A 16,739-nucleotide genomic window follows, 5' to 3' on the forward strand; every position below is an offset into this window, starting at 1 on the left:
TGAGTAAACACAGAAGTCAAATCTGGCATTACAGATGTGTAAGCAAAGGAGGTGAATTTAAAAGGTCACCCTACAAACTCTACCCATATGCTGGCCTCCTCTCCAATAGAAAAATTATTCAGCTCAGTCAGCTGCATTCCTCAGTAGAAAGCATTTTCCACTTACACCAGTGCTTTACATCCCTGAATTTAAGCAGTTACCAAAACATTAAAGCATATGGAAATGTCTTCACCCACTTGGAGCAACATGTTTTCCCACCACACATGGATGAGAATATGCTGTGTGCACAGAAGCAGGCTTTCTTCCAGTTTTCTTGGAATTAAGAATGCATTTTAACAGCAGCTGACAAGGACTACCTACTGACAGCAATCATCAGGGGAGAGGAGGGAAAAAGGAGGCTTGGTAACTTGGAGTTCTCCCAGAAGAAATATCGTCCCCTTGATGTTTTACCATCTTCATGCAACAAGCAGAAAGGGTTTTCTCTTAAGACTAAAAAATATAAAGAAACTAGTAACTCACGATTGGACACTGACACTGTCTGCTGAATTGATTACATCTAGCATGGTGGCTACCATCATCTCTGAGAAATTATTGATGAATCACCTGTGTGAGCAAAGGGAAAAAAAAAAAAAAAAAAAAAACATTAGCGTTCAGCTCCCAACCCAGCTTCACATTTTGTTTTTCTCCTCTTGACATCCACTTTGAACCTTAGATGTCCCATGCAATACCTGGGGTCAAGTAGCTATACACTGCAGCCATCCAACACCTTCTGTGTTAGCAGGGTAGCAGTAATACCAGTTGCCAGAACATGCAAGCAAAAATAAGAGCCAAAATCAATGTGCCTGTATTGGCCAATCCAGCATCTCGTACTGAAGACAGTACAGCTGTAAGTACACCCTTTCAAATTAGATAGCATAATGCACATCAACTTCCTGTGAGACACCAACCATTCTGTTTATACTACTATACTAGCACTGCTGGACTGTCAGAGATCAGCTTCAAAGCCTGGACAGCTCACTTGCAAGACAGTTTGGTCACATGACCCAACACAGACAGTTTACCAGGCATGAACTGGAAAGGGACTCCATCCTTTCAAGCCACTGATTGATCTATAATGTAGAGTAAAACAAGAGATCATTTCTGCAAGCTCTACCATAAACAGAGAAATGGAGAAGGCCTCCAGAGACCATTTCAGTCCCTCCATCTGCCTACCCCAAGATAGGATCAAATATATCTGTAACACTGAAGACAAGTTACTCAAACAGGGTTTCAAAGACTCCTCACACAAGTTTCAGTGCTTAGCTACCATTACTGGTCAAAAAACATTTCCTGTTACTTAACTCAAAACTACCTTGCTGTGAATTAGGCCTCCTATGTGTACAAAAAATGGACAATTTCCTCCCAGGTACAGCTACTTTTGTTCTATGCTGGCACTGTTCTGAACAGGGGCTGCACTAGAAGAGCTCAAGAGGTCCTTTCCAACCTCAATTATTCTACCATTCTACAGTCTGTCTGAAGACCACTGCTTTCCTCTAAATTTTTCTTTCCCAGTCTAACCGTAATTCATTCCCTTCTTCCTACAAATTATTTCCAAGACTTCCTGTTGCTCTTCTGTTCACCGTTGTCTTCCTGTTCACCGTTCTGAACACTTTTCAACCACTCCACATCTTCCCTGAAGCTTAGTGTTAACACTGAATGCTGTATTCAACTGACAATTCACCATGCTGTAAGGAGGATTTCTTCATACATCTCACAGACAACAGAACATCAGATATTCTATTTCAGAAGGGCTACAATCCCCAGACACTTTTCTGCAGAACTGCTGCCTCGTAAGATTTCCCCCATTTTGTTCTTGCATAGGTAGTGATTCCATGGTAACTTCAAATAAGAACAAATGTAAATTTTACATTGCAGCCTATTCTTCAGGCAAATTGCAAGCTACCTCTTACCTAAACTGGCTCTGTTTAGAGCAGGGGTTGAACTGGGGTTCAACAAGAGGTCCCTTCCAACCTCAATTATTCTGCAGTTCTGTGGCCTGCCCTCTAGGTGACTTTGAATTTATTGCATCCAAGAAAATGCCCAGTAACTAGTAATCCCTTCAGATTTTATTAGAGGGTTGGAAGTCAGTCAAGCTTAACTGGACCTCAGTGAACATGAAATCATCTCCTGAAAGAGGGTGAAACAATTGAATTGGGAACCGTTTGGCACAGGTGGAAGCTGTCTTGCAGACAGAAAAAAAAAACTGTTAAGGGAAAAGCAGTTAGGCTCAAAAGTTCAGGCTGATTAAATCCTACTACAGCCACCCTTATTATCCTGATGTTTTTAAAGACAACAAGAGTTCACTGCATACAGCAACATTAGGCTTGGAATTCATTTCCCAGGTCATTTGCTCCATAGACTGTGATGAAAAAGGACACGTGCCTTATGACCAGACACTGGACTGCAGCTCAGGAGATTTGGGATCCACTCTTCACTCTACAGTTTATCCTAGATGATACAGGATGGCTATCATGATCTACCATAACACTCCATCTTGACAGTGAGAAAATAAAACTTGCTCACCCTCAAGTCTGTCTTTCCTATTTAGTTTTTATGGTGCTCAGAGTTAAAAATGAACCAACTATAATGAATTCAGCACAGCAGCTCCTAATATTCCAGAGGGTCTCCAGCACAAAGACAGTTAAAATAACTTTGGGTCATTCACATTTTTTTCAAAGGCAAAGAAGCAAAATAAGACATTTTAAACACTGCCAAAAATTATGGAAAACACCATCTGGAAAACTGCATTTTTCAGAGGAAAAAAAAAAAAACAAAAAACAAGCAAAGGAGAGAATTTAGTTCTTATATTTCTCTTCTAATATTACACAATGTCAATACAAGCATCAATAATTAACACTAACTCTTCCTCCAGTGATATACCAGTTTAACATTGCAGATACTGATAACTCATTCAGGTCAGGGAATGGATTTAAAAAGGGCTTACCCTGCTCAGGTAGCTGCTCTTGGATTTCAGCTTCATTCATTTGATTTTGCCAGCAATCTCTTTCAAGAGTCCTTTCAAATCACAGAGCTGGAAAGTATAAAGAGAGATGACTTTATATATACATAAAGTCAATCTAACTCTTTCCAATAGATGACTGCAGCATGGAATGTGGGGAAAAGGAAGAGAACAGAACAAGCAAGCAGTAGTAAGCACCTTAAGATACCCTAAAGCATCTATACAACATCAGCAACAACTGTCATACAATACTGAACTTGCTTTCTTGGCTGTGAATACCAGTCATCAGTCAGGAACCAATAACTAATTGCTCTTCTTAAGTAATCACATTGTGGTGGCAAATGAAGCAGTGTTAATACTGCTTTTCACAGGAAAGCAATTTGAGTAAGTAATAAAGCTAATAAGTAACTGCCTCACCAAATACAATCCCAAGTATGACAATATTTGAAAGGACATCCCCAATTACAGCTTTCAGCAATGCAATTAATGCATAGAGTCTTAATGCATATGTATTTCACATATTTAACAAGCAGACATCATGACAGCTACAGGTTCCAAACTATATTCCATCTCCTTTTGTTCCTTCAAAGTAACAAAGATTACAGTTCAGTGAAGTAATGTGGAGCCAATCTACCATAAAGAAGTGGGTTTTAACATTAGTTTCCTTTAACACCTATTATATGCATGTACCACAGTGCTGAACCAAGGAGAAATTTTAATTCTAAAATGCAGGAAGAACAAGATTTTATTCCTTTGGGAAGCCACTCTTCAGAATAAGATGCTTCAGAGAAATCACATGCTTGTTTATGAAATTAGGATTAGATGGAATTAACTGGCCAAGCTGTTTTTAATGCTGATGCACAGAGCTGCTGCCTTCAAAGTCCACACAGAGCAGTGTAGAGGTTCTGTCACAAAAACAGCAGCACATAAGGCTGGATGTGACTTCAAAAGGCCATCTACTGCAGCCCCCAGAAGTGGTATGAACTAGACAATCCTGACCAAGGCCTACACAGTCTCTTCAGAAAATGCAGCTGGTGGAAATCCATGTTGCGCTACTTTCAAATCTACAAAACTTTTAAAATTTAACTTAACCCTCTCTTACTGTAACCAAAGCTCATTATTCCTTGAGACACTCACACACAGCTTAGAAAATAGTTTACCCCACAATCGGGACTCATGCCTGTGACTCAGTTATATCTATAGACTTCTTTTTCAGGTCACCATCTCAAGCCAGAGCCAGGGAGACCACCCCAGGATACCTTGCTATCAAAAGCACTACTCCTATGCACAGGTCTTAGTGTATGTCAGTCATTAAAGCTGAAGGTACGAAGGTGCAATGTGTGTATTGTTTTTTCAGTATAGAATTAAAGTTATCATGTTTTCGCTCAGTTTCAAAAGGCGAATCACCAGACACACTCAGTCCCTCACCATTTCCATTTCAGTCTTGAAAGAAAAGTTATTAGTTTGCAATATAAGCTATTTGACAGCAATCCAAATAAATATTTTGAAATGTATTTGGGCCTTTTCACACTTGCGCCTCTAAGGATACTGTTCTTCACAGAATCACACAAGAGTTGAAGTTGAAAGGGACGTCTGGAGATAGTCTAGTCCAACTCTCCTGCTCAAGCAGGGTCACCTATAGTATTTTTCCCAGGATTGTGTCCAGACAGCTTCTGAATATCTCGAAGGATGGAGACTTCACAACATCTCCGGGTTACCTGTTCCAGTGCTCTGTCACCCTCACAGTAAAAAAGTTTTTCCTCATGTTCAGGTGGAACTTCCTGTGTTTCAGTTTTCGCCTGTTGATTTCTTCCAGTCCTCAGGCACTTCTCCTGCTTTCCATATCTATTCAAAGATGATCGAGACTGGCCTAGCAATGACATCAAGCAGCTCTTCCAGTGCTTGTGGGTGTATTCCATCAGGGCCCTTGGACCTGTGGATGTCAACATTGCTTAAGTGATCTCTAACTCAATCCTTCTCCATTAAGGAAAAAGTCTTCCTTTCTTCAGACTTTCTCCCTGGTCTCTAGGGCCTACGATTCCTGAGGGCTGGCCTTAGCAGTAAAGATTGAAGCAAAGAAGGTATTCAGTAACTCAACCTTCTCTGTACCCTTTGCCACCAGGGCACTCAACCCATTCAGCAGTGGGCCCACATTCTCCCTAGCCTTCCTTTTGTTGTTGATGTATTTAAAGAAGCCTGCCTTGCTGTCCTTGAGCCCTTGCCACCTTAAACTCCAAATTGTCTTTGGTCTTCCTAGTCACATCCCTGCATACTCAGACAACCTCCCTATATTCCTCCCAAGTGGCCTGTCCCCTCTTCCACATTCTGAACACCTCTTTCTTCTGTTCGAATTTTGCCAGGAGCTTCTTTGTTCAGCCATGCAGGTTTCCTGCTCCATTTGATGGACTTCTTGCTCATTGGAATGCACCATTCTTGAGCTTGGAGGAGGTGATCTTGAATATTAACCAGCTCTCTCAGACCCCCTCTTCTTTCTAGGGCCCTATCCCCTGAAGAGGCCAAAGTTTGTTCTCCTGAAGTCCAGGGTTGTGATCTTACTTTTTGCCTTGCCTCCTCCTTCCGGGATGCTGAACTCCACCATCTCATAATCATTGCAGTCAAGGCTACTCCCAACCCTCATATCTCCAACTAGCCCTTCCTTGTTTGTTAGGATAAGGTCCAGCAGCACACCTCTCCTCGTTGGCTCCTCCATCACCTGTATCAGAAAGTTATCATCAATGCTCTCCAGGAACCTCCTGGATTGCTTGTGCTTTGCTGTGTTGTTCCTCCAGCAGATATCAGGGTGGTCCATGAGAGCCAGGGCCTGTGATCCTGAGGCTACTTCCAGCTATCTGCAGAAGGTCTCATCTACTTCCTCTTTCTGATCAGGTGGCCTGTAGCAAACACTCACAACAGTGTCATCCATGTTAGTCTTCCCCTTAATCCTTGCCATAAGCTCTCAGGCTGCTAATCATTCACCCCTAGGCAGAGCTCAATGCATTCCATTTGCTCTCTCACATAAAAGGTGACTCCCTTCATCGCCTTTCTGGCCTGTCCTTCCTAAAGAGTGTGTAGCCATCCATTCACACTACTGTAAATCCCCCTTAGAGTCCAAACACATAATTCAGCCAAATTCTCAAAAATATTTAGGTCTTTTTAGTATTACAGTCATGGAAAGTATGACTTTTATGACAGTTCTGATAAAGCTATGACCTCATGGAGACACATCATTATACACATATAACACAGGACATCTCTAATCTCTGTAATACAGGTAAGTGAATTGGCCACAGAATTCTTGTAATTGAAAGTCTTCCCACCCTGCAATATGACAGGAGCATTCTCTGTGTTTTCTGTGCTATCAGAAGCACAATCAGGGTTGCCACAATACATCTGAACTGTTGCTACATTTAATAAGCTGAGCTTAAACAAGAAAATGTAGAATTAATGATCATATGTCTTCAGCACTAGAGGCTAAACTTGACACAAGATGGATTTGAGAACGGTTACTCTGACTGTGCAATGCCCCCCTCCCTATCAGTGTTTCATGGGCCCATTACGCAGCAGAATACTGAAATTTTATACAATAGAAGTTGCTTTTATTTCTATGCCACCCAAATAATACCAAGAAACACTTCTACAAGATGATGCTTAGCAAGCATCATCTACTTCATTTTCCAGCATAATATGAAGCTACACAGAGAATCAAAAGTGCAAAGGAGCATGTTAATAAAGCCCTATGAAAACGAGGTCTTGATGATGGTAACAACTGCAAACAGCTCCCACTGATGCTAAGTTTGTGTGCACCACTACCCGCTTTCCCAGAGGCACATCCCCTAGAGTGGTCCAAAACACAAATACCTTTGCATCCAGTTGTCTAAATCGATGCACCATCCTGAAAATAGAAAGACAACACAGAAGAAAGGATTGAGTCCACACATTAGAGCCATCTACGGCTTCTTTCCTTCCTTCCCTTTACAAAACTATGCAGAACTGCTTTTCAGAAGTCTACCTAAAATTAGCACATCTAGTCCTCAGCTTTTATCAAAGACTGGAGCTAAGGCACCTCCAGAGTTTGAAGTTCTCAGAAGCTTGTCCTGTTTGCACATAGTCAGAGGTCCATTACAAAATAGGTTGACTGCATATGTCCCTGCTCCAAACACCACCATTTCTTCTTTCCAAGAAGGCATGTCTGTGAGTGGTTTAGTTTTGTTTTTATTACAAATATGATAAGCTAATATACAAACTACTGTTAGTGCTGCACTTTTCCATTTTTCTTGTCACGATCCTTCTACTTCCAATATAAAAGCTCTTTTTCTTTCATTTTTATTTGTTCAGCTTATTATCCAATGTTGAGTGCCTCTGCGTGGTCTTAACAGGAACATTTAAAGACATCAATTGCCACAGCAGGGACAGACGAGCACCCTAGAAAAGTCTGGTCCTTCCCACTCAGCCTTATCGGTTATTCCATTATATTTTAAGGAAATTTCTAAGCTGTTGGAAGTTAGCTACAAAATTACACTATCATACACATCAAACACTAGGCAGTTTGTTATTGCTGTTTTCTAGCTTTCTCTAATATTTTTCTTTTAAATTATTATTCTGAAAATACTAGGACAGACCCCGAAATTAACCAGAGTGTTGTGATCTGACAGGCAAAGAAAAGTAGTTCCAGTCACTAAATTTTCAAATCCCATAATTCCAAACAGCATTTTCCCCATCCCCTAGAGTCTCTCCTGGTCATGCAAGGTAGATATCTCCATACACATTGATACTGTTGTAATCCTTGATATTTCAGACCACATTTTAAATATTCTATGCTAATTGTATAACTTTATAAAACTACTTAGCTCTCACACAGAACTGCTTTCCACCATGAGACCTCAATCTACTACTGGAATAGAGCATTTTCTGATCAAATTTTAAGTGGAAATACTCAAATACAGAAAGATGAAATTATCTGAGAAATATTATGATAGACATTTTGAAACAAGTGTGCTTAACACATCTACTCAGATACTGTGTGTATAATATGCAATTATAAACCTGCAACATTGTCATTAATATGTTAGCAGCCCAATGAACTATTTCTGAAGCCATGCTACAGTAGATAATAAAAACCAAACAATTGTTCAATTCAAGATGAAATGGGCACATTTAGGTTGAGATTTATTTAAATGCTCATCAGTTTATAAACATTCAGAGCTTCTGAAAACTTGATTTTATTAAAAATACTTGACAGAAGGTTAAGAGTGAAGACAAAAAAGGGCAGACATACTCTTCTGATGAATCATTTGTTTTGGTATTGACTTTGACAAGGTAATTTTCTTTCATGACAGCTTCCCATGACAGAGTTTCATTGTCCTCATTTCTTAAGCCTACGAAACGTATTAAAAAAAAAAAAAAACACACTAGATTAACTTAATTTCTCTCCAGTGCTGAGATGTGAAAAGGCTAGGTTAGTGCTTGCATTCACAGAAACTAATGATTCTGTTCTCTGCATACAAACCATTTGCAGCTCTACTTCCCAGCTGTTACAAATATGAAATTAACACATTTTGCTGTATACTCCTGACTTCCAGAATTGGTATGTAACAAAAACCAAAAAACAAACAAACAAAACCCCCCCTCACACACACAACACGCACACAACTCCCAAACCCAAAAGACTCTCTCTAGAACTTTTTGAGTTTTGATTAACTGCTTTGTAAAATGGCAGTCATTTTGACAGAAACAAAACATTCCTGAAAATTCCAAAGTGGATTTTAAAATTTGCATATACACTAATCATTTTGACTTTATCTCATATCAGGTCATTAGAAATAATATCTATTAAGAACCGTACTCTATGACTTATCATTGAAATAAAACATTTCGAAGCATTTTCTTCTCTAGAAATTATCTCCTGTTGATGCTGGAAATTAAAGAGTGACCCATAGCAAGACACACTTTAAGGTGTCAAAGTCCTTCAGGAAAACACTTCTGCATTTTATCCTGTTCTAACAGAATAGCACAAACCCCACTAAAAAGATCTGGCTCCAGAAGCACCTGATTCAGTCACAGATGTGTGCATGTCCATATCCGTCACAACATAGTCAGAACAAGCTTTACCTCAAAAGCTGTAAAAGCAGGAAGGAAACTGAGGCATCCTGATGAGGAATAACACCAAAAAGATGGAAAAGTTCTCCAGCACTTCCTTCAGGTTCGGTAACTTGACATTTCAAATAGCACATGGCTCTGATTGCCACAGGACATATACATCACTCCTCAACATTGCATGGTCACAGAGCATAACAATAATCAAAGGCTGTATGGGAACAGAGGCTCTGAATTGTGCTTCGCTACATATATACATATTTCACCTGAGGAAACCTACCACAAAAGTGGATTTTTTTTTGTTTGTTTTTTTTTTTTTTTTTTTTTTTTTTTTTTTTTTTTTTTTTTTGCTAAAGGTAGAGGGGCTGGGAATGATGTGTGTGAGAGGTGGCTTTGAAGTCTGAATTTTGTTGTCACTCTGCAAACATCAAGCATCCTGAGACAGGTCCATGGCTGACAAATGATTTAAACTGTGATTCAACCACCCAGAGTTCCTTTGACCTCATACTGCCTTACTTTTAAGCCAATATATCCACAGACATTTAAGCACTCAAATCCCAATCAGAATATTTCTGTAAGAGTTGATGGAAAAGCTAAGATTTTGCAATAGTCAATATTAGAGCTGTTTCCTCCATGTAGTTCTCTGTTCTCTTCATCAGCACAGCAATGATACTCTGGCTTTAATTCTTTCACCATGCACCACTTGGGAAGAAATATTTGCAATTAGACTACCTCCCCAAGAAGGAAATCAAACACTGCTTCAGAAAGGCAAGATAATTTTGTCAGCGCTAAGAAATGTTATACCCCAAAGCAAGTATCTTTCTCCTAAACTAATAACGCATCTAGTCTGTGCTGCAGGGCAATAGTAAAGTCACTGATAGATGGGAATAAGTCTGTCAATTAACTTAGCCTCCGTCATCTGCTGCGAATGTCACTTCAACAACAACAGCAGAGAAAACACTTGGAGAGGGGGTGGGGGGAAGGACAATAAAAAAAAGGGGGGGTTAAAACAATTCATATCTGTGCCTTCTGAGTAAATAAAGGGGAAAAAAGCTACAGCACTGACTTGTCCACTCTTGCATTTTTGAAGATGGTTTTCTGACACAGTTTTCTTATTTGGCTATGCCCAGAGGGCCAGAAGACTCTTTCTGTCAAAAGAGCCTCTAAAGAAGTTTGCACCCTATCAGGCTGCCCTAGCAGGAATGAGCTTCATTAGCTGAAAGACTGTAAAAGGAGAAGAAAAAGAAACACAATTCCAGAAGGTACAGTGGCAAGCAGAGAATTAGAGCAGTGAATAAATTCATCCAAAAACCACAGAAGCTGAAAGTCATCTTCATGGTCTGCACGAAAAGCGTAAAACCTCTCATTTCAGTTCTCATCAGCATCTGAATGGATAGTGCATTCCTCCTGCACTGTTCCCAAGCCTCATGAAATCTTTGATCTTGCATGCTCTGTATGTTTAAAAGTAACTTGTAGCAGAGGTGGTCTAATGCAAAAAGCTTTCAAAGACAGAAAGTAGCACAGGCACCTTTAAACAGATAGGATTAATTTTAAGACAAGTCATTTACATACATAAGCTAACTATGCTTTGAAATTGCTTGGACAAAAGAAAGCACTGTATGATTCTGCATAATACTGAAGTGCAGTAGGTCTCATGGTAGCACACAAAAATCTGCCTAACCATAGCACAACAAAAGCTATTTAGCAAAGAAAAGTTATTAAAAAATTACAACAAAGCAACATTTTTTTTTGAAAGCTCAATCGGAAGCTTAACAAAAGAAGCTAGCAGTGTAACTCCCCATATCCCAGAAAGAGTGCAACTTTGAGTACTCAAGGAAGATTATGTATGAAAAGCAGCCAGGGGCTTTGATTTGAATAGCATGAGAAAGACTTCCACCAACATTGTGGTTTTACATTGGATAGAAAAAATGAATGAGCTGCGACTCATTTCTACAACAACCACTTCCTCCAGGAGTTACATTGCCCTTGAAAATTCCCCTCCCCAACAAACACTAATTGCCTGGTTTGAGTACGGCATGCCATGGAAGAGTTGCAATGCACTTGTCACAAAGCTGACTCTTAGGCAATAAGAAATAATGCTACTCACAACAAGTAGATGGCTCTTTACTTTCGTTCTTACACCAACATTTAAAAAATTTCTTTATCACCATGAAGATGTAGGCAAAGATGACAAAAGGAAAGGGGATAGTCAAGCGACTGCAGTATTCTTGGACCAAGAAATAACGCTGGAACTTCCACACTTGGTCATTGTTCTCTTGTACTGATCCAACAGTGTAGCTAACAGACAAAAAAAATAAAATACAACTCATTAGTTACTCACCAAAGAACTCCATCAGAGCCAAGTAATGTGGCTTTATTCTGTTATAGCAGAGAATGTTTTTGTAAAGTTGTCCTGGAGCTGGTGATTTTTACTGACTAGGAGGTTACTGAGTTTATCTTCCTTTCTAGAGAGAAACCTGCAGATGGTAGGAATTAAGACAGAAGGAAAAAACCCTTGGTTACAAATAAACTGAAAAATAGGAATAGGGAGAAAATACTCCACATACTTTCACTACCTTAGCTCTAGGCAATTTTTCTTCCTGTATAGACACATGAGAACAAGATGCTTCTTTGCAAAATACCACATCTCTTTAATTCACCAGATAACTTACTAAAAATAGACCATTTACAAAGAATGAAAAGCTCCTGAGATTTTTAGTAGAGGTATTAGGAGAGCGCCAGTCATGCCTCAAACCTACTGTAGTAAACACTGTATGAACTCAGCAAAGCAACAGCCGCAAGAGCAAACAGCTCACGTATTGCCTGACCTTTCACCCATGTCATTAAAGGGCAGATGGATATTTTCAAAATGTCCATGTTGAGATCCTCATGAGATCTTTTCAGGAGATAAACCAAGACCTTCACATACAAGTATTCTGTTGGAAATTAACTATAGTTTTAGAATATAAACGCAATCTTTAATTTCAGAAATATTTGAAGTATGTAAAATGTAAACTAATATTCACCTTTTTCAGTTGACACTTGCTGGATGCAAAGAGGCAAGATTCACTGTTGTAACTACAACGTATTAATTTTAACAACACAGAGAGACTGATTGGACTTACGTCTAATAGTCACTAGTATTGTAAAAGGCTAGCAAATACTATGCACACACTGGTCTTAGAAGAAGCCATCACAGATGTGCACATTTCTAAAAGCATCAAGAAAAAACATCTCAGGTTGCTCTTTGCCTACAGGCCTTCTTGAGTTCAGTACAATTCAACATTGCTGCTCCATTAAGCTATTCAGTCTATCGTCAAAATGCACTAAGCAAAGCTCTAAGAGGGTCATTAGAGAATTCATGCCAGGTCCTTCCACAAAATAAGCTGAATTGATTAAAAAAAAAAAAGTAGGTTTTTACTGGCATAACTATATGAACCATAGCTTTTACCACTAGGTGCTTTTAAAATAAGTTCATGTTCTAACAAATATCAAAAGATTCTAGGGTAGACCTGGCTTGCTGCTACATTTTCCTTTATTAATGCAAACTGCTTTCACCCTTTCTAGGGATCATAACCATTATCTTCTGTTCCAAGGTCCTATGCAGACTAAGAAAACACAGGTATAATAGCTAGATATGTTCCAACAGTCTTTCCTGGCACCCATTCTAACTGCCTTGCCAAAACTCACTTTTCTGAGTGGCTATGGAGTCCAGGTCACCTTGGAAGGAAATGCTCATAACAAAGGGGAGAGCTGATCCCAGAGCTGAGGGGTTCTCAAATCATCATGCTAATGAATCTGATCTCAGACTAGCCAGGAAAAACTACACTAGCATTCAGAAGGGAGATCTCCCTCAGGCAAACCAAAACTCCTCAGTTTATCCTATAAATAACAAGGTTCCTAAAGCAAATTTCTACCAAGCCTGTCAGAGCCAGAGTACCATCAAAACACAAAGAGAATTGTAGTAGATCTCAAGAAATCTGTTTTCCTGACTGAGAAACACAGAAAGTCTCAGAATTCCCTGCTGCAAAACATGCCAGGAAAGCAGCAACAGATGTTCCTCCAGCAAGTTGCCTTCCTCATGCCTCCTCCCTGCAACTTCCCATATCCCATTCCATCCCAGAATGCCACTCCTGCCAAGCACATACTAATCTAGACACATCATGGCGTAGCATGGACCACAGCCTTACTCTGCTGAACCAGTTGCTCCCAAGTCAGAGCAAGCGACTTCCCTTATTTAACTCACCTCTGTCTAGAAGCTTGTAGTATAAACACCAAAGATTTATGAAAAAACTTTAGGAAACACTTCCCTGAGGACCAACTCTGTTTTGGTGTTGCTAGTCCCTATATAGTCAAAATATTAGGCGATGTACACAATCGTCACCATTTTTATTTCACAAACCAATACTCAAAGGGTATGTGAAAAGGTCAACAGCTATTAGCACCACATTTCAGATGTCTGACTCATCTTCACGGGCTAACACTTCACAAGATGCCATAATAGGTCTCTTGACTGGTAGATCCACAGAAAGATAAATTACCATATGAAAACAGAGCTGATGGCATTTTTCAAAATTAAGTCCTTTCATATGTCCTGAGAAGATGCAACCCGCTGCCTGCAGTGTAAGTCAGAACAATAAATAGCTGGTTCAACAGAGCAGTAAAACACCAAAGCCTCAGTACCCATCATGGCCAAGCAGCAGTTCTGGTTAATAAAACCATAATGTCATAAAAGGACTGTGGTAATAACTCCATTCAGTCCAACAGCAAGGTCAGTTGTGCAGAAACTCATGCTTAATAAAGCACTGACCCAAACATCACCCTCTGTTTGTACCACAGGGGTTTGGACAAAGCCCAGCAGGGACATGGAGAACACCTCAAAGCACTGAAACTGAGCCACAGTCATACAGAACTTTGCCAAGAGGATGGAGGCTTCTTTCTTGCTGTGTGCATTCTTCCAAAAGTAATTAGCATCTCTAAAAGTGTTTTGTAGGCATTTACATGACAGCAGAGTAGAAGTACTCCCAAGTGCTTGCACATAGATGTGTTCTTAGATTGATACAATGCAAAGTAAATGAGTCATGTATGTCCTCTGACTTGATGTGTAAAGCAAATTTGTCTTACTTTGCTTTGCAAGCACATGGTCGATGACCTTCCAGGATTACTGCTCCTGGGCTTGGAATTAGCAGATAGTATCATACAGCTAAACATTCATCATCCATGGCTGTGTTTATAAGCAGATGGTTTGCACATGTCTACTTTTCATTTCTTTTGCAGCCAGAGAGTGTGTTGAACTGCATATTGGCGCATAGCTGATCCAAGCATTTTCTTCAAAGTAGTAGGAGGAAAATCCTCCCTGTTATAGCCCTTGGATCAGGTCTGCCAACGAACCTGATGCTGCAGAGTGAACAAACCTTTCAAGTCTCACGCTCACTGCATATACATATTCCAGCGGTCACTGTACTGCATAGGAAGTATTCCACTCCATAACTCTGTCAGTAATACAAAACCAGAAAAGAACTATAAAAAATACATAGGAATAAATAAACAACAGGAAAGTCAATTTGGCTACGAAAAAATGAAATCTGTTGATGAGAGAATGCCAAAAAAGCAGAAAGCAGGGAGAAAATCTGGCAATGAAAGGATGTAACACTGGGGTGGAGCACAGTGAAGACAGATAGCCTAGGAGAGCTAACTAAACGACTGCTCACATCTGAGCCTGAGAGGGTGTACTACTAAACCTTCATCTGACCTGTAAGGCACCTTGAGGGCTATTTGCTGCACCGGTTAGAAAAGGGAAGCAGGAAATTGCAAGCATTAAAAGTTCATATATTTCATTCCTATCACTCTAGAAGATTCCTTCTCATGTGAGTCAGTTTTCTGTCCTAGAAAGGTCTGAACAGGTTCATTACTATCCTCAAATTGTATGACCATGAAGCCAGCCTAAGTCAAAAACCATATGCCTAAAAAATGTCCACAGAGAGACAGCTATTAGACAGTTGTGCACTTTTAAAGCTAAGTGTATTACTTGGACTTGTGGCAAGGGTTGTATAAAACAAATATATAGTATTATATATTATAATATATAATATATATATATATATATCTTAGCAGGTAAACTGGGAGAGAACAGGACTCTAAACTCACAGCTCATCAGAAATTCAATTTTTCCTGTCATAAAACCAAAATCTTAGAAATCTGTTTTTCTTTTCCAACCCAAAGGCTCCAGGATTACCATGCAAGGGTGACCAAATCTTGTGAGGCAAACCTCATTCATTTCAATGTCCTCTGACAACTGTGTGCAAAGGATGCTTATAGAAGCAGTAAAAGGACAGGCAGCAATCCATTCCCAGGACACACTACTACTTTTGATCAGATTGCTAAAGAAATACTGAATAATCTTTTGTCTTTGTTCATCTTTCCACATCAGCCTTAACTTCAGAGATCTCTTTTGAGCTGGGAACCCTGTCTAGGCTACTTGCAGCAAATCCTCTGCAAAGTACACAGGTAGAGTCCAAGGCCTAGCTTCCTGCAGATTTTCAGGACTCAGTTCCCTTCCTCAGCTATTTATAAAGAGACCACAAGTGTATGATCGCTCCTTTATTACATACCCAAACATAGCCACCAGCAGGTTCACGAGGAGGATGTTAGTTGAGAGCATGTAAATGCACACAAGGGGAATGGTAATCCATTCTGGGAAGCGGGGTTGATTGTTGGCATCCAGTTCCACGCACAAAGGCTTGGACTCATTCCCAGAAAAGGTGCAGCGGTTAAAGTTGTATGTAGTACCTCAGAGAGAGGAAGAGAGAGAGAGAGAGAGAGGTGAGGATAGCAAACTGTTTTTCTGCCTCAGGTATGACAACCAAACGCAAAACATGTTTTCTCCTTCTTCCACCCCTCCCCAGACTAAAACTTTGCCTTGTTGCTACTTGGAGGGAAGGGATCTAAGACGTTGGAGCAGACAGATCAGATTGGGACAGATGCTGCACCTCAGAGACTGCTATTTCAGCTGTGAGAAGGGAGAGGAAGGCTGGCTGTAAGGAGCATCTATATAGACAAGCTGCAACAGAGGAGGGCTGAATAGTAAGGAACTATATCAGATGTACAGGGGAACCAATTTCTCACCACAGGCCCCTTTTCAAAGGCCTTAGCCTGGGCCACCATTCAGCTGCTAACCCCTTGAACATCACAGCTGAAGAAATTCCTGTTCCATCCAAACACACCCATAACACATAATGGACAACCATTGAAAGGACGGAGCCTTCCACTTGCTCAGGACAGTTTCCCAGATAAGATAGGTACCATCAACATCATCAGGGTACTGGCCAAACATAGCCAGGTATGGCTCGTAGATAACTGATCGGAATATCCACTCCCAGCGGTGCTCATTTTTCCTCAAGATGCCTTGCCTGGCCACACCAAAGGCCACCATCCACACAGCAAAGAGGAAGAGGAAGAAGAAGACATCTATCATCTGGAAAAGGTCAATAAACACACACATCAGTGCACTGTGTGCCTGTTGCGAACCCTGCAACAGGCCTCCCTAATTTGATATAAGGGTAGGAAAACAAAACTGCAAAACATGCAGCAACATTTTAATGCAAGTTTTCAGATCACTGCTCTATTGATTTATGGTCACCAACACACA

General features: G+C 40.2%; 1 protein-coding gene across 1 annotated transcript in view; it reads right to left on the bottom strand.

Moving 5' to 3' along the window:
• Positions 1-537: 537 nt before the first annotated feature.
• Positions 538-16,739, bottom strand: part of TRPM8 (transient receptor potential cation channel subfamily M member 8) — a gene marked incomplete at its 5' end in the record, with an annotated part of 60,734 nt that continues 44,532 nt past the window's right edge. The window contains 7 exon segments of the mRNA XM_062578486.1: positions 538-603; positions 2,984-3,070; positions 6,857-6,890; positions 8,274-8,373; positions 11,199-11,389; positions 15,703-15,880; positions 16,394-16,565. Of these exon segments, the coding sequence (XP_062434470.1) occupies positions 3,020-3,070; positions 6,857-6,890; positions 8,274-8,373; positions 11,199-11,389; positions 15,703-15,880; positions 16,394-16,565 (726 nt within the window).

This window comes from Rhea pennata, chromosome 6 (genome assembly GCF_028389875.1).
Source record: "Rhea pennata isolate bPtePen1 chromosome 6, bPtePen1.pri, whole genome shotgun sequence".
Lineage (NCBI taxonomy): Eukaryota > Metazoa > Chordata > Aves > Rheiformes > Rheidae > Rhea > Rhea pennata.